Genomic DNA, 21,941 nt, shown 5'->3' with positions numbered 1-21,941 from the left:
TCGGAGTCACTGAGCTCTCATTTCACGTTTGGGGGAAGACTAGTCTCCAAAGCACATTTTCACTGTTAATAAAAATAAAGGAGAGAGAGACTAATAAAGGCTTTGAAGGAGTGCCACCCGGTCAACGATGAGTTCTTTACCTGCATTTGAAAGACCCTCATTTCTTTCCCAGGCAGAGCGATCTTTGGGGGATGAGAAAAGCCGACTGTGGATCTGGAAGATAAATAGAAACCTTCCCAGTTTTATATTCTTATTTGCCAGATATATAATCTTCAGTAATGTGTGTTACTGGCTTTAAAAAAAAATCAAGCAATGTCCCTAGAATCTCTCCTCTCTCCCGAGAAAGGACGGCAGATTGTCATGAATATACTTCTTTCCACTTCTCCTGTGTTATAACTCTGCCAATGAACAAAAGGTGGTTATCTTTTCCCTTTTTTTTTTTTTTTCTGCTTGTGGCTTTTCTGGGTATTGAAGAAAAGTATTATTATTTTTATAGAAGTCTAGTTGATTTACAATATCGTGTTAGTTTCAGGTACACAGCGCAGTGATTCAGCTATATGTGTGCACGCGTGTGTGTGCGTGTGCGTGCGTGCGTGTGTATGTGTGTATATATATACACACACACACATCTATTCTTTTTCAGATTCTTTTCCCTTATAGGTTATCACAAAATACTGAGTAGAGTTCCCTGTGCTCTACAGCAGGTCCTTGCTGGTTATCTATTTTATACGCAGTAGTGTGTATGTGTTAATCCCAACCTCCTCATTTACCCCTCCCCACCCTTCCCCCTTTGGTAAGCATAAGTTTGTTTTCTATGTCTGTGAGTCTCTTTCTGTTTTGTGAATAAGTTCATTCGTAAAGGGTCTCTTTCTGATGATTGCACAATGCACAAGAAGGAAGCAGGGAGGGAGAAAAACTAATCAGTGAACATGGATTTTGCCATGAATTTTGCTAGTAGATCAAAGAACCACATCTCATATTTCTTTTCTCTCCCAGCAAAGTGCTGAATGGGTGTTGAGCTAAAATTGGACATTCGATAAATATCGATAAATTGATTGATCATGAGCCGTCAAATTTCAAAAATTAACCTTCAAGGTCCAGTGAAAATCAGATTAACGTATACAAAAGTGTTCTGCTGTCTGCAAGCACGATCAGGATACTGACTTTCTCTGCCAAACAACAAAGGTTTATAAATTTATTCTAAAAGCAGCTCGCTGTGGGTGAGTCTTTCGGTTCTGATTTATCAACTTCTAATCAGACTCCAGAGAACCCATTCCTCATGGGGTCTCCCTGCATGCCCATCCTCCCTCTGAACATCCCATGACCTTTCCCCAAAGCTGAAGAATAACTCTTCGGACCCCCTAGTAGTAATCTTATCCTGATTTGAAGAGGCTACACAGTCATGGAGCCGGAGCCAGCCTCTAATTCTGAACCCCAGTAAACTGCTTAGTCCCAGGGGGGAGTTAAGCTTTTCGTTCCTCACGTCTCGTTTTTGGCCCCTTCACATCCCCAGCATCTGGGCAACCAGTTTGGGGATAGCAGAGAGGAAGCTGCAAGCAAACAATTCTTCTGTTCCAAGCAGGAGCCTGGCCTCTGAGACCTCACAGTGAAAGAAGAAGAATGGGGCAGGACCCAGACTGCGGCTGGGCTGAGATGGGGAGAATTAAAGAGTTACATAGCATTTTCTGCCACTTTTCAGGATCCTACCCCCTGGGCCTAACTCAGCCACTGCCAATCGGTAATATGATTATTAATTACGATAAGCATAAGAAGAACTGCTGACAGTTATCGAGATTTCGTACGGGCCAGTGCTGTGCTCTGTGCTTTCCATACATCATCTCATTGAATTCTCACAACCGTTAGAAACACATGCTGCTCTCAGCCCTGCTATGGCAGCTGAGAAAGTCAAAGCTAAGGTCCCCCACTGGGTACCTGGTGACACAGGCAGGATTCAGACCAGGCTTGTCAAACCCAAGCACCTGAGCTTTTAGCCAGCATGTCCCAAATACTGTTACTATTATAATTCGAAAAGACACATGCGCCCCAGTGTTCACAGCAACACTATTTACAACAGCCAAGATGTGGAAGCAACCTAAGTGTCCACTGACGGAAGAATGGATCAAGAAGATGTGGTACATGTACACAATGGAATATTACTCAGCCGTAAAAAAGAATGAAATAATGCCATTTGCAGCAACATGGATGGACCTAGTGATTATCATACTAAGTGAAGTCAGACAGAAAAAGACAAGTACCATTGATATCACTTATATGTGGAATCTAAAAAAATGATACAAATAAACTTATTTACAAAACAGACATAGACTCACAGACTTAGAGAACAAACTTATGGTTACCAAAGGGGGAAAGGGGGGGAATAAATTAGGAGTTTGGAATTAACATATACACACTACTATACATAAAATAGATAACCAACAAGGACCTAATGTATAGCACAGGGAACTATACTCAGTATCTTGTAATAACCTACAATGGAAGAGAATCTGAAAAAGAACACACACACACACACATATATATATACACACACACACAACTGAATCACTTTGCTGTATACCTGAAACTAACACAACATTGCAAATCAAATATATTTCAATAACATTTTTTTAAAAGAAAAAAATTAAAATTGTTATTTTTACTAAGTGTTATCGTTTGGCTATTTGACTGTACCTGGCTGTGCTTATATAGCTATCACACTTACATATGTCATTTTCTCAGACTTAGCATAGACATGTCATAAGAAACACACATGAAAACATTTCTGGAAGGAAACAAAAGTGCAACACAGTAGACGTTAGGATGGAAAGTAATTTAAATCCTAAATTTAGCAGAAGAAGTGAGTTCTCTCTCTGCTGCTTCAGACAGAATCAGTCCCCTGTTCTGGAAGCTATCTGCGGAGGAAGGGGTGCAGGGAGACTCCGGTCCAGCAGAGATTTTAAGCTTCCTCTCTCCAGGGTCGTTGTCTTGATGGCTCTTTTAAGAAAGAGTTTTCTGTGTATTTTTTAAAGTAACTCCATCAAGCCTCACAAGTCGGGTGACGTGGGACCTGACTCAGAATCAGGTCTGCCCAGCAATTCCCCTGTGTATCATGCAACGTTGATAGAGAGCCCAGCCCCAGAACGTGTGAAGTTACAAGCACTGAAGTTTACTGGTTCCAACCGAGGACAATTTTTCTCTCTCTCGGGTCCCAGTGACTGGCAGTAGATAACAAGCTGACTCAGCCCCGCAGCCCTCTATAAATGCCTGGCTTCTCCAAAGCCTGGAACCATCTGGTACAGGTTCTGGGTATTACAGAAACCCAGAATTCCCAACAACAGGGCGATTCAGGAACCTCAGACATCATCTGACCCCGGATCTCAGTCCACCGGTGACGTCCTGGAGACACGTGGCTTTGGCTCTACTTTCTGTGGGTTGCTAACTGAAATCCCTTCATGCAGAAGACAATACTTTCCATTGCCCTTAGGACAGAGCATCAGAAGAGCCCTGTGTAGTCTGCCCCCGCTGATCTCTGTGCATCACTGGGCACCCCTCTCCTGGCCACATGTGCTGTGTGAGCTTCCCTCATCCCCTTGAATCGAATTCTCCCCCCACCATAGAGCCTTTGCACCTGCTGTTTCATCTGCACAGCGTGTTCTTTCCCTGGTCCTCCTCTGACCCCGCTCGCATGACCTGCTCGTGTGTCCCTCCATACACCACTCTCAAAACTCGGTTTCTGATTTATAAGCTCTTACAGGAGCACTTTTTCCCTTCAGAGCACTCACTTGTAAGCACGCATTGACTTGTGTGAATCTACGACTGATGTCTGCTTCTCCCCTAGACTCTAACCCCTCTGAGAATAAAGTTATGTCTGCCTCACTTGCCAATGTATCCTGGCTCCTAATAGGGCTAGATGCACAGTAGGCTTTCAATAAATATTTGTTTTAAAAAGGATGGAAGGATTAACCAAGCAATTAATTAACAAAAGCAAAGCTTCCTCCCCAAGTTAAGTTGCACAAGGGCCTTTAGAATCCACTATCCCATCTCCTCGGAGACCATCAAGGGTCCCCCCCTCCTCTCCGTCTTCAACCTTGCCTTCGTCAATGTTTCTAACCGTGTCCAAACCTTTCTTTTCTATTTTATTTTTTTAATTGAAGTATAGTTGATTTACAAGGTTGTGTTACTTTCAGGTGTACAGCAAAGTGATTCAGTTATACGTGTGTGTGTAGGTATGTGTGTGTATATATATTCTCTCATCGTATTCTTTTGCATTATGGTTTATTACAGGATATTGGATATAGTTCCCTGTGCTCCACAGTAGGGCCTTGTTCTTTATCTCTTTTATGTACAGTAGTGTGTATCTGTGAATCCCAAACTCCTAATTTATCCCTCCCCCACTCCTTTCCCCTTTGGTGACCGTAAGTTCATTTTCTATGTCTGTGAGTCTGTTTCTGTTTTGTAAATGAGTTCATTTGAATCATATTTCAGATGCCACCAAAATCTTTCTTAGCTTAAAAACGAAACCAAAAGAATCCCTCCACAAACACACAGTGCCTTCCACCTTTCACCTTCCCACTGGCCCCAACCCTTGTTGGCCACTCTCTCTGTCCCTCTGCCTCGTGCCCCACCAGGCCTCCGTTTAGCACAGCCTCGACTGAGCCACTCTGACCTATGACACGGAAATTCTTCTCGCTATTCTTGCTGTGCTCTCCTGGCCCCACCCACCAACCGGCTCCAGTGGATGTGCTGTACCAACAGCACCGGTGGGTTTCGTTCCCTAAATATCTCCGCATTGCATCTCCGCCTCCTTCTCCCCACGGCTTCCATGGAGGGCCTCAGAATTCCTGCCAAGACCACACATTCCAGCAGCCTCCTCCCTCCACAGCATCACCAGTCATGTTTCTATAAAGCAAATCTGACTGTGTCCCTCCCCAGCTTAAAACCCTTGGATTTCTAACTAATTCAAAATATAGTTAAGTGGGGGTGGGAGAGGGATAAATTAGGAGTTTGGGATTAACAGATACACACTACTATATGTAAAATAGAAAACCAACAAGGACCTACTGTACAGCACAGGCAACTATACTCAATATCTTATAATAACCTATAATGGAAGAGAATACAAAAAAAGAATATATATACTTTTGTGTATGTATAACCGAGTCACTTTGCTGTACACCTGAAACTAACACAACATTGTAACTCAACTACATTTCAATAAAAATTTTAAAATATGTATATAAAGTTAAAGTCATATGCACAAAAGACATTTCTGCAGAGTCTGATTCATTATGACACAACACTGGAAGTGTCCAAAATACCCTACAGCAGGGACTGGCTCTGTAGGTCAGAGCACATGTGTTACTGCGTCCATTAACATGAAAACAATGCCCATAACCCACCCTAGAGTCTCCACATCTGCACATCTGTGGACGTAACAACGTACCACGGCAGCCTTGAACGCTACGCTGGTGTGGATATTATTTCCTAAGTGACAGGGAAGCTCTGGTGATCTCCGAACGAGGCAAGTCAGTGCCTTATGTTCAGTTATGTGTTAAAGCTTAGTCCTGTGTACACATTAGATTACAGCCTTGTCTCTGGAGCCTTGACTCATGAGCTGAAATTAGCTGCTGCCTGTGTAAGATGCAACGTTTTGCAACTCTATTTTACAAAGCCTAACATGGGATATGTTTACTTTTTAAATTTTAATTCTCTTTATTGTGGTTAAATATACTTCACATAAAATTTAGCACCGTAACCATTTTTCAGTGTATGGTTCACTGGTGTTAAATACATTCACACGATTATACAACCATCACCAACATCCATCTCCATAATTCTTTTAATCTTGTAAAGCTGAAACTCTATAGCCATTAAACAATAGCTCTCCCTTCCCCCACTCCCCAGCCTGTGGCAACCACCATTCTACTTTCTCTGTGATTCTGACTAGTCTAAGTACCTCACACAAGTGGAATCATACAGTATTTGTCTTTTGGTAACTTGTTATCTCACTTAGCGTAATGTCCTCAAGGTTCATCCACCTTGTACCCTATGTCAGAATTTCCTTTTTTTAATTAATTTTTATTGGAGTCTAGTTGATTTACAATGTCGTGTTAGTTTCTGCTGTACAGCAAAGTGAATCAGTTATACATATACATATATCCACTCTTGTTTAGATTATTTTCCCACATAGGTCATTACAGAGCACTGAGTAGAGTTCCCTGTGCTACACAGTAGCTTCTTGTTAGTTATCTGTTTTATATATAGTAATGTGTATATGTCAATCCCTATCTCCACATTTTGCTTATTCAGTCATCTGTCTACAGACACACTTAAGTTGCTTCCATGTTTTAACCTATTGTGAATAATGCTGTACAAATATCTCTTTGAGATCTTGCTTTCAGTATTTTTGGATATGTACCCAGGAGTGGAATTGCTGACTCATACGACAATTCTATTAATTTTTTGAGGAACCAACATACTGTTATTCGCAGAGGCTGTACCATTTGCATTCCCACCAACCATGCACAAGTGTTCTGTTTCCCACCTCCTCACCAACACTTGTTATATTCTAGGGTGGGTTTTTCCTAGTAACCATTCTAATAGGTGTGGGGTAGTTATCTCATTGTAGTTTTCATTTGCATTTTCCCTATCAGTGATGCTGAGCATCGTTTCATGTGCTTATTGGCCATTTGTATTTCTTCTTTGGAGAAAGGTTTATTCAAGTCCTTTGCCCATTTTCGAATTGACTTGTTTATTTGTTCTTGAGTTTTAGGAGTTTTCTACATATTCTGGATATTATTCTCTTATCAGACAAACGACTCGCAAATATTTTCTCTCATTCTGCGGGGTGCCCTTTTACTCTGCTGATAGCGTCTTTTGATGCACAAAATTTTAAACTCTTTATAAAACCCAATTTGCCTATTTTTCTCTTTTGTTGCCTGCGCTTTTTGAGTCATGTCCAAGAAATCATTGCCAAATCCCACGTCTTGAAGGTTTTACCCTACATTTTCTTCTAAGAGTTTTGTAGCTTTAGGTCTTTGATCCATTTTGTTTTTTTTTTGTTGTTTTGTTTTTTTTGCGGTACACGGGCCTCTCACTGTTGTGACCTCTCCCGTTGCGGAGCACAGGCTCCGGACGCGCAGGCTCAGCGGCCATGGCTCACGGGCCTGGCCGCTCCGCGGCACGTGGGATCCCCCCGGATCGGGGCACGAACCCGCATCCCCTGCATCGGCAGGCGGACTCTCAACCACTGCGCCACCAGGGAAGCCCTTGAGTTAATTTTTGTACATGGTGTCAGATAAGGATCCAGCAAGAGTGATTATTAAGTGACTCCTCATTCAGCCCATTCAAGACTTTATCTCCCTTAGGTCTCTGACACGTGTTATTTAGTGAACAGCAACAGTAATTTACCAAAGCCACACAACAGGAGGAAAGATTCAAGATCTCTTTGCCACATGTGTTCCCAGAGGCTGCTGAGCCTGGGCCTGCTTCAAGCCTGTGGCCACACCAGGAGTTACAGCACTGAGGGCTCATCGCATGCCAGGCAATTACCTCAATGAATCCTAAGACAGCCCAGGGAGAGAAATATAATTATTATTTCCATTTTACAGAGGTGGAAATTAAGGCACAGAAAGGGTAAGTAAACTGCCCAAAGTCACACACACCTAGTAAGAAAGTGAAGAAGCCCAGACTGGAACCCAGGCAATTAGGATGACTCCTTGGGAGTAAAACCTATGACTAGGATCAAGCACATTAAAAGAATCGTGATACCCAACAAGCATAAGAAACGCTCCAGTTTGCTAAGTTCTTTATTATACATCCCCTCATTTGGATTCTCCGAAGTCCCTGAGAGGTGGCCAAGAAAACACAGGGGGTTTTTATGCAAAGAAAACAAGACCCACAGAGGGTAAGAGACATAAATGCCCAAGAACAATACACGAGTAGCTCTGGCACCTACACCAGCCCTCCTGAGCCTGGTCTGGGGTTCTTCCACATCACCTTACCACCTGCCTCCTTACAGAGTGCAACCTACCAGCAGAAATTCTGGAGTCAAACATGACACCAGCTAGGATATTGATCACATTGACAAGTTGAGCTATGAACTCCATCAGGAGCCAGAAGCTGATTTGAACACTGTGGGTACAATAATACTGGAACCTTCCATTTGTATAAGACTAAATACTCTACAACTTCCACATTTTCTCACTCGGTCCTCCCAAGTCCTGCCATAACAGCTGTGCTCTAATGAGCAAATGTCTTATTGTCTTTTGCTGGATTTTTTGTTTACTGACTCTCCCGTCAAGACATCTGAGTACTCGCTATGGACCCCTAATCCCTTATGCACAATTCTAAACTTCATGAAGCTCTGAAATATGAGAGTTTTTCTCTCTGAGTTTGTAGAAAACTAATCTGACAGCAAAACCTTACCTGAACTAACCTGGGGCTATTTATAACATTAATTTATTCCATTTAATGTGAATATTCATACATTTCATTGCAGAAACATCAGTGCGATTAATTACAGGGTGCTACTCAGATCCCCCTGGGAATGCTATGCAGGATCACCTTCCTGAAATAAAAGTTAAAAGTCACCGTTGAATTACATTTGGCCCCAAGAGTTCTGGATGGAGAACTGTGGTTGGGTACCACAGATATTTAATGAACTTACCAGCTGCTGGGTTAGTGTTTTCCAAATACCCCTCATGCAGTCCCCACAAGACAGATGTTATCTCTGCTTATAGATACAAACACTGGGGTGTGGAGAGATTCTCTAATTTGTTCTGTCTCACAGAGCTACTTAATGCCAGCCAGAACAACTAGAACATCATGTTCTCAGCATTCCCCATACTAGTGTGTGTGTGTGTGTGTGTGTGTGTGTGTGTGTGTATGTGTGTGTCTGTGTGTGTTGGGGGGAGAGGGGAGGTAGTTAGAGATGGCTTATGGGATTTGTAAAGCATAAGCAAGTAAAACAGAGACTGAGGGCTTCCCTGGTGGCGCAGTGGTTGAGAGTCTGCCTAATGATGCAGGGGACACGGGTTCGTGCCCCGGTCCGGGAAGATCCCACATGCCGTGGAGCGGCTGGGCCCGTGAGCCATGGCCGCTGAGCCTGCGCGTCTGGAGCCTGTGCTCCGTAACAGGACAGGCCACAGCAGTGAGAGACCCGCGTACCCAAAAAAAAAAAAAAAAAAAAAACAGTGACTGAAACTTCATATACCCCAGGAAATAAGAGAGAGGAGAAAACAGGAATTTCCAGGCCTACATAGAACCCTACCTCCACTTTGCCTCTTCTGGACACCTGTCTGGTTGGCAGAGAAAACAGAGGAGAGATTCTGAAACTACTTATATCCCAAGTTGTCAACGACCAAGAGTGGATTTTGGCTGGCAGGGTCTTCTTTTTAGGGTAATGGCAGACACTCCTTGGAGTCTGCCAACAGAAAAACAGGAAAGAGGGCCATTTTTTCTCAGCATCCCAGTGCCTTCTCCTGGGGATGCCAGAGGTACCACTAAAGGGCAAATAACAAGCACAAGGTGTGGATGGTTCCAGATTGGACCGCCGATGGGTTAACACAGCCTCTTTGGGGTCTGGAATGCACTCTCCATGGCTAATCTAGAAGCATGATTGATCTTTGCCAGTGTTCCATGTTTGTATTCAATCTTCTGAACCCCCTTCTGCAACAATAATTCATGTCAGAGCAGTTTATGGATCAACAGTATATTTTCTGGTTAATGCAACCCTGCACCTATAATAATTCAAAACTGAGATTTATCACTCTGCCACAATTCCATCTTCATCTCTTCATGTTTACATCTGATTTAGCTTTCTCTAATCTAAAATAAATCAGCATGAAAAGCATTAGATTTTCCATTTAGATTCTCAATTGCCTTTTATTACCAAGATAATATCCCTTATCTGACTACAAATGGTGGGACTGTTCCCTTGTTAGGATCTGAAAAAAGATGCTACAGTTCAATCTCTGTGTCTCTCCTTGCTTCTCCTTCACTTTGGTTTTCAAGGGTGGTGTCTGGTTTGAAAATGAGACAAATCAGGATGTAAAGAGGATAGATCATTTCAATCATTCCTCCTCTTGTGAGACTCACAGAGGAAGGCCTCCCCTGGCTGCCTAATGAGAATTGATCCTGGGAGAGTTCATGCTTCATTTCCCCACCAGTGACTTCAGCCCCTGTCTGTTTAGAGGCATAAATGGGAGCAGCAATGAGGAATCACTTGACTGGAGACTTTTATGCCAATGTGGGGGTGGGGGGGGGAGCAGGAAATAACACCATATTAATAGGCATGTTAATTACATGCCTATTACAAAGTCAATATAATTTACCATTGCAAGTGTCCAATTCCATGAGATTACATACATTCACCATGTTGAGCCACCATCACCATTCTCCATCTCCAGAGCTTTTTCATCTTCCCAAACTGAAACTCTGTCCCCATTAAACCATGATTCTCCATTCCCCTCCTCCACCCAGCCCCTGGCAGCCACCATTCCACTTTCTGTCTCTGTGAAATTTAACTATTCCAGGCACCTCAGAAGAATGAAGTCAAACAACATAATATCCTTCTGTGCTTGGCTTGTCTCAGTCAGCACAAGGTCTTCAAGGTTCAGCCACAGTGCAGGTGGGCTGCCTGGGCTGCCTTTTCCTCTGTTGACAGGGTCCTTGGACACACACAGTTTTTCACGCTGATGCAGCCCAACTTATCCATCTTTTCTTTCGTGGCCTGTGCTTTTGGTATTGCCATCTTGGATTTTTTAATAATTTTATCTGTGAACTTGTGTTTTGTGTATAAACCCCATGGGATGAGCACGCATGTGGGCAGAAAGACGTGTGCCATGTGTGTGTTTGTTGATTTCCTTGCTGCCCCATTCACAGAAGGTGCTCTGGTGATCCCTGATCACAGAATTCGGATGAACCTACAATGCATGGGAGTTCAGAGAGATTCAAAGTGAATAAAAGTTAAGCAAATTACCCCAAGATCAACTAAGCAGAAGGATGACAGCCCCGAGAGGCCATGCTTTCCACTGGAACCAGATTTGCTTCAAATGTAGGAAGAAGGCTATAGATTTCTGAAAAACACAAATGCCTGAGCAACTCTACTGACACAGACTGGGGCCTGGGATCTGGGACCCTTTGCTGCAGTGCTTGCACCTAAACAAACACCTTCTCAAGCAACAAAATACAAAGAAACCATAAGGGACTAAAAATAACTGCGTGCATGCACAGTTGGGGCAAATTATAGACAAGATACAAAAAGACCAAAAACGCAACGGCCATTTCTGAAGAGCCGGGAGCAAAAGCAGGGTGTTGGGGGCAAAAGCAGGGTACTGTGCATGCCCGCTGCACTCAACACCACCAAAAGGGGGGCAGACCACCTACGCCACCGCTCCAGCCTGACCTCTGGACACACCCCTACCCTCACTCCACATAAGTAACCAGCTTGCCCCTCCTTAGGGTCCGAGCAAGGGAACCTGTTACTTGTTCTCACTACCCTCCTCCTGAAGCAGGGGCCCCAGTAAAGCCTTGCCTGAATTTCTTTTCTTGCCTCTTATCAATTCCAACTGATTACGGAGGCTAAGAACCCTGGTTGGTAACCCCATCATATCTGTTCTTACTCCTCTTACAGCCCTGTGTTAGTCAACCGCTTACGCTGAAAATAATAGCATAGAAGGAAAGGAGAGATGGGCAACCACAGTCCCCTTTCCTTTTGGTTCTTCCTTACTCATCAGTAAACTAAAGGTAGAGAGTGCTGGTAAAATATGATTATACCAAGGAATGAAATTAAAATCTGAATTGGTTTTTGCAGTGTTTCCATTGTTCTAATAAGAATAGATATATGAGACATTTCTCCAAAGAAGACATACAGATGGCCAGCAGGCACATGAAAAGATGCTCAACATCACTAAGAGAAATGCAAACCAAAATTACGATGAGGTATCATCTCACACTGGTCAGAATGGCCATCATTTAAAAGTCTACAAATAATAAATCCTCCTACACTGTGGGTGGAAATGTAAATTGGTGCAGCCACTATGGAGAACAGTATGGAGGCACCTTAAAAAACTAAAAATAGGGACTTCCCTGGTGGCGCAGTGGTTAAGAATCCGCCTGCCAATGCAGGGGACACGAGTTCGATCCCTAGTCCAGGAAGATCCCACATGCCGCAGAGCAACTAAGCCCATGCGCCACAACTACTGAGCCTGTGCTCTAGAGCCCGTGCTCTGCATCAAGAGAAGCCACCACAACGAGAAGCCCACGCACTGCAACAAACAGTAGCCCCGCTCGCCACAACTAGAGAAAGCCGGTACGCAGCAACAAAGACCCAACGCAGCCATAAATTAATTAATTAATTAATTAAAACTAAAAATAGAGCTACCATATGATCCAGCAATACCACTCGTGGCATATATCCGGAGAAAACTAGTTCAAAAAGATACATGCACCCCGATGTTCATAGCAGCACTATTTACAAGAGCCAAGACATGGAAGCAAATTAAATGTCCATCAACAGATGAATGGATAAAGAAGATGTGGTACATATATACAGTAGAATATTCCTTAGTCATAAAAAAGAATGAAATAATGCCATTTGCAGCAACATGGATGGACCAAGAGATTATCATATTAAGTGAAATGAGTCAGAGAAAAACAAATATCATATGATATCGCTTACATGTGGAATCAAAGAATAGATACAAATGAACTTATTTACAAAACAGAAATGGATTCACAAACATAGAAAACAAATTTATGGTTACCAAAGGGGGGTAAGATAAATTAGGAGTTTGGGATTAACATATCCACACTACTATATATAAAATAGGTAAATGAAAAGGACCTACTGTATAGCACAGGAAACTACTCAGTACCTTGTAGTAACCTATAATGAAAAAAAATCTGAAAAAGAATATATATATATGTATATAACTGAATCACTTTGATGTACACTTGAAACTAACACAACATTGTAAATTTACTTCAAAAAATTTTTAAAAAAAGGAAAATATATGCATGGATGAGATTAAAAATAAAAATTGTATCATTTCAATAATTCCACAGATGAGTTAAATGTTTTAATATTTGTGTTAAAACTGAGATCACACAATATAAAGATGAACAGTAAAATTCACGGTAATAATTTAAATTTTTAGTTTTTCTTTACTTACGCCAACTAAATAGCAAATAAAAACCATCATAACAAATCAAGAGGAAGACCATGGAAGAAAGGAAAAAGACTTATATGTTAGAACCTTAAGTGACTATTATTCCTGGGTTTTTTAACATGGGGACCACACATTCATTTTGTTCTGGTCCCCACAAATGACACAGCCAAGCCTGAGTGAGTGGCCATTTACTGCAGAACTGCTGCATGGAAAGTCATCACATTCTTGCTCCCTGTGTCTGAGAGCTCGCACAGCGGCACGCAGGCATTTGGAGCATTTGGAACCAATATCCAGGCATTTGTTCCTGGATACTACATCAACAGCGAGGAGCAAACAGTGTGGATCTGAGCCCTCCGCATCTTCCATGCACTGTGGGCCCCTCTGCATGTCCATCAACCGAGGCCCGGTCCCTTTCACACACCTGGCCTAACCCAGCGCCACTGAAAGCAGCTAAACTGGAGAAGCCAGCAGTGTCCAGAACTCATTAGTGAGGAGCTGAGCACACTTGTAGCTAAAATAATGAGTTTTGTGAAGTTTCTGTAAATGCAGGGCTGGATCAGAGGCTCTGAGCCCTCCACAGCGTAGCCGCTTGAGGGCCCACCCTCTCGGCCCTGGTTGCAGTGGCTTTGCTGGGAAGAGGCTTCTTGTTCTCGATACAAAATGGCAAGCGAGTTGTTGTGTGCTTTAAGGTCGTGCCCCCATTTTGCCTTCAGCCCTGTTTGTTTCTCTGAAACATGATTATTCCTAAATCCTGGATGTTTTCCAAGATACTCCTTTTTGGAGCTGTCTCCAAGTCTTTTCTGGATGGAGAAAGGATGTAACTTAGACTCACAGGGAGGAAATTAAACAATTTCTCTATTAGGAATTTGATTAATGAAAAGGGGAGCAAATGGAATGACCTCTATTTTGGAGCTTCATTTTGGCAATCTAGAGCTGATGTCTGTCTGTCAATCACTAAGAAATGAGTGAATCTGGAAGCGAGCCTAACGTATCAAATCAGAGGACGCTCTCTTCCACGCCCAAAGTCATCAACCGTCACTCACTCCGGCCTCAGGTTTTCACCTAAAACACACTTCATGCCCTTTTGTTCATTCGTTCATTCATACACGTACCCCACAATGCTTCTTGAAGGCTGACCTGGTGCTAGGGACACAGTCGTGATCTAGAACAGATTAGGGGCCCCTTTCCTTATGAAGCTGCTAGACAGAGGTTCACACCTATGTGCCTTCAATGCCAAGGGCTCCTATTATTTCCCTTTTTGCACGGATACAAAATTTTAAATACAGTATCGTAAGCAGAATACTCACATGTATCCTATGTCCTCTTTCCTTTCAGTGTGAGCAGAACCTGTGAATACAATGGGCTATCACTTCTACAATTAACTCGTGTTCCACGCCAAAGGGTTTTGCAGATTCAGTTAAGGTTGCTAATCAACCTTGATTAGTTGATGTGGAGTTAATCCAAGGTAGATCATACCAGCGGGGGCTGGCCTAGTCAGGTGTGTTTTGTGAAGCAATCAGAGGGATTCAAAGCAGCAGAGATTGTCCTGCTGGCCTTGAGGAAGCAAACAAACACGCTGTGAACTGCCTACGGCCGGAGCCACATGACGAGAACCTGAGGACAGCCTCTAGGAGCTGAGCATGTCAGTCAAGAGCCACCATGACAATGGGGACTTCAGTCCTACAGCCACAAGGAACTGAATGCTGACGATGACCCGGGATCTTGGAAGAGGACTCTGAGCTGCAGATGAGATCACAGCCACATCTGACACCTTGATTCAGCCTGGAAAGACCCTAAGCAGAGAGGCCAAAACTGTGAAATAATAAATAGGTCTTGTTTTAAGCTACTAAGTATACGATCATTTGTTTTGCAGCAGTAGAAGAATAACACAGATAGTTATCTGCCAGATTGTTTTGTTTTTTTTCTAATAGCTAATCAGAGCTGAAACTATGTATGATCCTGCACTAAATTGATATTATCTCAGTCATAAGTAAATAAACAAGTTGCCTCAGTTAATTTATACAGAGGGAGCACAAGGAAACAAACATATTCCTTGGACTGCAGAATGCTGATTGATAATGCTGTGGACCACCATGTTGGGAAACACTGAAATATATACCGTTTAATGTGACGTGGCCCAATCTTGATGATCTGGCCTCTGCCAAGCATACTTGGTATATATATATTATAAAATATACTTGACAAGCAATGCTTTGACATAAGTTCCACTAAATTCGGAAAATTTTTAGCCATTATTTCTTCAAATATTTTTTCTGCCCTCACCCCATCCCCACTCTTTCAGAGATTCTAATTATATGTGTCTTGGATGTCTTGAGATCTCTCCCTCTCTTTTTTTCTCTCTTCAGTTAGAAATTTCACTGATCTTTTCTTCTATAGCATCCAATTTCCTGTTAATCCCATCTAGTGAAATCTCCATTTCAGATAGTATTAAAGAATCATTTTTTTCGTTCTATTTGGTTTATTTTTCTATCAATCACTTCTCTTCCCATTGTGGTAATATCTTCCCTTAAATCCTTGACTGTAAGGGGAAAGCAATATATTTATAATATTTATAAGAGCTTTTAAAAAAGCCCTGGCTTGCTATTCCATCATCTCTCCTATTTATGGATCTGCTTCTATTAATCATAATTCCTCCTGGTTAAAATCATACTTTCCTGCTTTTGTCAAATACCTAGCAAGCTTTACCTGGATGCCAGATATTTTAAATTTTTTATTATGCTTTTGATGGATTTTGTCATAATCTTTTAAGGAATGTTCAACTTTGCTCTGGCCGGCAGCTAAACTACTTGTGAAACAGCCTGGTTCTTCAAGAATTGTGTTTTAAATTGCTATAGGATGGACCTAAGACAGCCTTTAATCTAGGGCTGGTTTAGCAGACTCTCAAGGCAGAACCCCTCTAGAATCTCTACTGAAGTTACCATACATTCAATGAGGCCTCTACGTTCTGGATGGTGGGGAACTTCAGTGATCCGTGGCCCCAAGTGAGCACTGAGAAGTGTTCATCCGAGAGCTTCCCAGTAACCGTCCTTCCCTTGCCAGTTGTTCTTTGGCCTCGTGAAGTTTCACGGCACAGATTGGCCTTCATCTGCAGCCTCAAGGGAACGTGAAGGAAATGTCTGGAGTGCCTTCTCTGCCTGGCTCCCTCCTCTCAGGAACTACATCCTGTGAATTCTAGCCGCAGTTCTAGAGATTACTGAGTTCTGTGTAGGTTCTGCCTGCCTGTGCACCACCTAGAAGTTGCCATTCCAGCTGTCTGAAATGCCTTCCCCTTCTCCATTCTTACCCCACACTCTCACCCTCCCTGCTGGTCCTGGGAAACTCCCAATCTCCCACGAAGCACATGCCCGGAGGTCTCCTCCCCTGTGCAGTCTCGCTGAGTCCTCTGGGTCTACAGCTCTCTGTAGACCCCCTGACTTGGCATTCATTGGCTGCCTCCCTGACCAGACGATGAGAAGGGGCCGGAACCCTGCCTTTTGCAACTCTGTGTCCCCGGCACCAAGCACAGTTCCTGGCACATAGTAGGTCCTTGATACTTTTTAAAAAATGATCCAGCCCACTCTTTCCTCTTTTGTCCATTTGCTCCACTAGAAAGGGAAGAGAACCTGGGAGAGCGAAAACAGAGGGCACTGAGAACCCATGTGGGACTTATAAACCAGAAGAAGGTGCTTAATGAAAAAGCCACGGGAAGGAAAGATGCCTAAAGCAGAAGGAGAGAGTCAGTGGGCTCTCTACTGCCTCTTCCCACCCGATTCTGGCATGGTTTACTTTCTCTAGGACCAACTCTGAAGTCCCCTAGGTCCCCAGCTATTGCTGTCAGGACAAAGGCTGCTTCCCTCTCTCCTCCCCCAACACCTTAAGAAACACAACCTCAGAGGAAGATGTCACTAAGGTAGAAGCTCCCTTCTGCCGCTCCTAACTGTGTCTCTGCACGGCCTGCATCATCTATCTGGGCCTCGCAGAATTTTCTCTTTGGAAAAACAGGGCTCATGTGCCTCGCACAGCTGTGGTGAGGATCAATGAGGCAATTCAGGGACCAAACAACACAGTCCCCTTTGTTCCATCCCCATCTCAACTCTCCTTGCACGGAGTGGTCCAGCCACTCTGCTCTCCGATCATATCTCCCCCCACCCCGCCCCCGCCATGCCCCTTCACACCGGCTTTCTCAACACAGGCAATTCGCACAGGTTTCTTTGTCATTTTCTCTTTGGTTCATGTGGTTGGAAAACATTGGTCCGAAACTTCCAGATCAAGGTTTCAGACCTGTATCAGAATCACCTGGTTTTTATGTTAAAAACAGATTTTTTGTACTCAGCCATAAAAAAGATGAGATAATGTCACTTGCAGTAATATGGACTTAGAGATTGTCATACTAAGTAAGCAGGTCAGACAAAGACAAGTATCATATGATATCACTTATATGCTGAATCTTAAAAAAATGATACAAATGAACTTATTTGCAAAACAGAAACAGACATAGAAAACAAATTTATGGTTACCAAAGGGGAAGGGGGGGTAGGGATAAATTAGGAGTTTGGGATTAGCAGATACAAACTATTATATATAAAATAGATAAACAATAAGGTCCTACTGCATACCTATATATTGAATATAGGGAACCATATTCAATATCTTATAATAACTTATAATGGAAAAGGATACAAAAAAGAATATATATATACATGCATAACTGAATCACTTCACTGTATACCTGAAGCTAACACAACATTGTAAATCAGCTATACTTCAATTTTAAAAATGAGAACATGTCACTCCTCTGCTTAAAACTCTCCAATGATTTCCCAATGTACTTAAAATAAAATCTGAAAGCTTCAAAAAAAATAAAAAGAACCAGAGATTTCTGGACCCCACCCTTGCCCAGAGCCCAGGGGTCTACATTCTTAGAAAGGTCTCTTGAGGATTCTGAAGGACACTAAAGTATGAGGGCAATTCAATGCTTTATGAGGTGACAAACCCCATTCAGATCCTGGTAGGTCTTCAAGAGAGGGTATAACTTACATGAAAAAATGCCCTGACTTAACCCTGGCTTTACCAGGCAGGAATCAGATGTGTGTGAACACATTCTCGATAATCTGGTGTCAGAGGGAACTTGCAGCTGACCACAGGACTGGGTGGGTTCTGAGTGGAAACTGTGCATTCAGCTCAAGGACAAATTAGTGACTAATCTCTGAATTGCTCGGGGAACAGAGTCAAGGGTACAGGAGGTCATAAGTCCCTGTCACCTGGCACTTTCAGTGAGGAGAAGCTAGGAAGGGGATGTTCACCCAGTTGAAACAGGACTTCTGGCACAGGGACAGCATCCTCAAAGCACTGGTCACAATTAGCTTGGGTCCAGGGGCCATGTCTTCATGCCATGGCTTTGCTTCAAAGTTGGGGATGACAGAAAAAGGCACATTGGAACTTGAACACCAACAACGACTCACTTTTACAGAATGCTGCCTCCGTGCCAGGCCCAAGGCTCAGCCTTTATATAGAGCATCTCCCTTATTCCTCCCAGCAATCCTATAAGGCAGATGTCACCATGGTTCCCATGAACACAGATGAGGAAACTAAGGCTCAAAGAGGTCAGGAAACTTGCCAAGGTCACTCAGCTATCAAGACCCCAGAAAGAGGGCTTCCCTGGTGGCGCAGTGGTTGAGAGTCCGCCTGCCGATGCAGGGGACACGGGTTCATGCCCCGGTCCAGGAAGATCCCACATGCCGCAGAGCGGCTGGGCCCGTGAGCCATGGCCGCTGAGCCTGCGCGTCCAGAGCCTGTGCTCTGCAACGGGAGAGGCCACAGCGGGGAGAGGCCTGCGTACTGCAAAAAAAAAAAAAAAAGACCCCAGAAAGACTCCATCCAATGGCCTGGGTCTTGGTCACACCCCCCTTTCATCTACCATCTCTCCTGCCTTGGTTTGGCTGAAATGTGGACGTAGTCCCCCCACCCATGCACAATTTCCTGATGGAAGTTGGCCAAAATGATGTCAGATAGGTCTTAGGAGGCTTGGCTGTAAATATTCCAGATCAACTTGCACTTCATCTTTCACAGACATTCACAGTGCAGTTAATCTGGAGACCTCAGTCACCAGGTGTGCTTCCTGACACATCAAGACTCATCTCAGACCTCTGATCTCTCGTGCCTCTTCAGGACCTTGCCCCCTGACGGCCAGCCTCCCATTGGCAGGAGCAGGGAGGGGCTGGTGTGGCAAATGGGCAGCACTGATTCCCAAGGGTGGTCGCTCCACCTTTTGCCTCTTGGATTCCTTCCTCCTGCATCTGGACAGAGGCTACCAGCCATTGTCAGTGGATGAGTGTTGAAGCTTCTAGGAGATTCTAGGAGGATCACCAAGTACACTCTCAGGTCTTGCGCATGAGGCAGAGGTTTCTGACCTGGTCACTGGGTGGCAAAGCTAATTGAAATATTTATTGTCCTTTGCGAAATGTCCTTTTCTCAGTCCTGACTCTGGAGGGCTCAGTGCCTTCTGTGTAGCCAGAGCCACCAGCATATCCCAGGGAAAATCCCACTCGGAGGCCAAGTCTTCAGAAAGAAAAGTGAAACTCAGAAGACTCTGATCTGGCTAAGTCTCTTCAGCTTGGTTGGGAAATAGGTAAATCGTTTTGCACCTTCTGATCATTGTGAGAAGAAAGGGAATGTTTGTGTCACCTTCTGTTTGGCCTCAGTGACTTCTTTATTCCCTGAATAAAGTAATCTTGAAGCCCAAGCACTTAAAACTTGAGTGCTTTTATTTCATACTACCTAAGGGTTCACTTCAACCACTGGAAAACATCCATCAAAGCCCAGAGTGGCATTTCTCAACTCCAGTGGGGCATCAAAACCATCTGGGCAGACACACCTACTTCCGGCCATGATGGAGCAACCAGACAAAAGCTATGAAGAACTGCTTCCAGACACTGGGCACAAGAAATGCGGGGCTACGAGGGGTAACCAGAGAGGTGAGCCCTACAATCGTCCCCACCTAGAAGCAGTTTCCAGGCTGTGTATTGGGAAGGGGACGCTCGAGAGACCCTGGGGTCTCACTGAGTGGACAGGGCAGGGGTGCGGATTCAGAGAGGGTGAGGTAGCTAGAATTTGTGCAGCCAAGTACCAAGGAACAGCAAGGAAAGAGAGTTTCTAGCAAGCTGCCAGGGGGCCCACCAGTCTTTGGCCAAATACTCACTTGCACATGCTTAAGGGAAAAGTGCCTGAATCCAGGAAAAGAACTGCCAGACAGTAGTAAGTTGGACACTCCCAGAGCCTCACCCAGAGCTGGAAACCGTTTGTGTTTCCACTGGCCCTGGTGGAAAGATCTCACGTACATGGGACATTAAGTTGAGTCCTCACAAGGATCATGCCTTAATAGTGGGGCTGAACTATGGAAAACAGTACGGAGGTTCCTCAAAAAACTAAAAATAGAGCTACCATATGATTCAGCAATTCCACTCCTGAGCATATATCCAGACAAAACTGTAATTCGAAAAGATGTATGCAGCCCTATGTTCACAGCAGCACCACTCACAATAGCCAACCTAAACGTCCATCGACAGATAAATATATATATGTGGTACATATATACAACGGAATACTACTCAGCCATAAAAAAGAATGAAATAACGCCATCTGCAGCAACATGGGTGGACCTAGAGATTACCATACTAAGTGAAGTAAGTCATAAAAAGAAATACAAATACCATATGATATCACTTATACGTGGAATCTAAAATTGACACAAATGAACTTACCTACGAAACAGAAACAGACTCACAGACATCGAGAACAGGCTTGTGGTTGCCAAGGGGGAAGGAGGCTGGGGAAGGGATGGAAGGGGAGTTTGGGGTTAGCAGATGCAAACGATTATATGTAGAATGGATAAACAACAAGGTCCTACTGTAGAGCACAGGCACCTATACTCAATATTCTGTGATAAACCACGATGGAAAAGAATATGAAAAAGGATGTATATATATGTATAACTGAATCACTTTTTTGTACAGCACAAATTAACACAAGATTGTAAATCAACTATACTTGAATAAAATAAATTTTTTAAATTAGTGGGCCTGAATTAGCACGAGATCAGGGTTCCTCAGCCTCCACACTGTGGACATTTCAGGCTGAGTAGATCTTTGTTCTGGGCACAGGGGACTTTGTCCTGGGCACTGCAGGATATTTAGAAGCAGCCCTGGCCTCTACCCAGTAGGTACCAGTAGCATCTTTCCTGAGTTGTCACAACCAAAAATGTCTGCAGACATTACCAAACATCCTGTGGGGTGTGGGTGGAGGGCGAAATCCCCCATGATTGAGAAGCACTGCCCTTGACTAAAATCTGCCGAGAAGTAAGGCTCAAAAGGATCAAAGTGTTTTCAAGGAACGGAACCTCATGCCAGAACAAAGTTCAATGCTCTTTAAAGGAATACAGCAAAATCAAACACCCACTCTGGGTCACAAGAGCCCTGGCTGGGCCACAGGCATATGTAGTTTGTAAAGGTCACCATGAGAAAACAACCCAAATGTCCACCTGCAGATGAACAGATAAAGAGAATGTAATATACACATACTGGAATAGTATTCAGCCTTAAAAAAGAAGGAAACCCTACCATTTGTGACAACATGAATGAAACCAGAGGACACTATGCTAAGTGAGATTAACCAGTTACAGAAGGACAAATGGCATGATTTGTCCTGCATGACTCCACTTATATGAAGTATAAGAACTAAGCAAATTCATCGAAGCAGAAGGAAAAATGGTGGTTG

At 43.5% G+C, this 21,941-nt stretch overlaps 1 protein-coding gene across 2 annotated transcripts in view; it reads right to left on the bottom strand.

Moving 5' to 3' along the window:
- The window catches only part of CUNH10orf90 (chromosome unknown C10orf90 homolog), a 225,628-nt gene that overhangs the window by 199,720 nt on the left and 3,967 nt on the right, over positions 1-21,941 (bottom strand). For both annotated transcript variants that reach the window (XM_024751585.1, XM_024751587.1), the window contains exon 2: positions 141-213. In XM_024751585.1, coding sequence (XP_024607353.1) covers positions 141-213 — 73 coding nt within the window. The remainder of the gene's footprint in view (positions 1-140; positions 214-21,941) is intronic.

The sequence above is a fragment of the Neophocaena asiaeorientalis genome, unplaced genomic scaffold, assembly GCF_003031525.2.
Source record: "Neophocaena asiaeorientalis asiaeorientalis breed wild unplaced genomic scaffold, Neophocaena_asiaeorientalis_V1.1 scaffold108, whole genome shotgun sequence".
In the NCBI taxonomy this organism is placed as follows: domain Eukaryota; kingdom Metazoa; phylum Chordata; class Mammalia; order Artiodactyla; family Phocoenidae; genus Neophocaena; species Neophocaena asiaeorientalis.
This window is presented reverse-complemented; position numbering and strand designations above follow the sequence as displayed.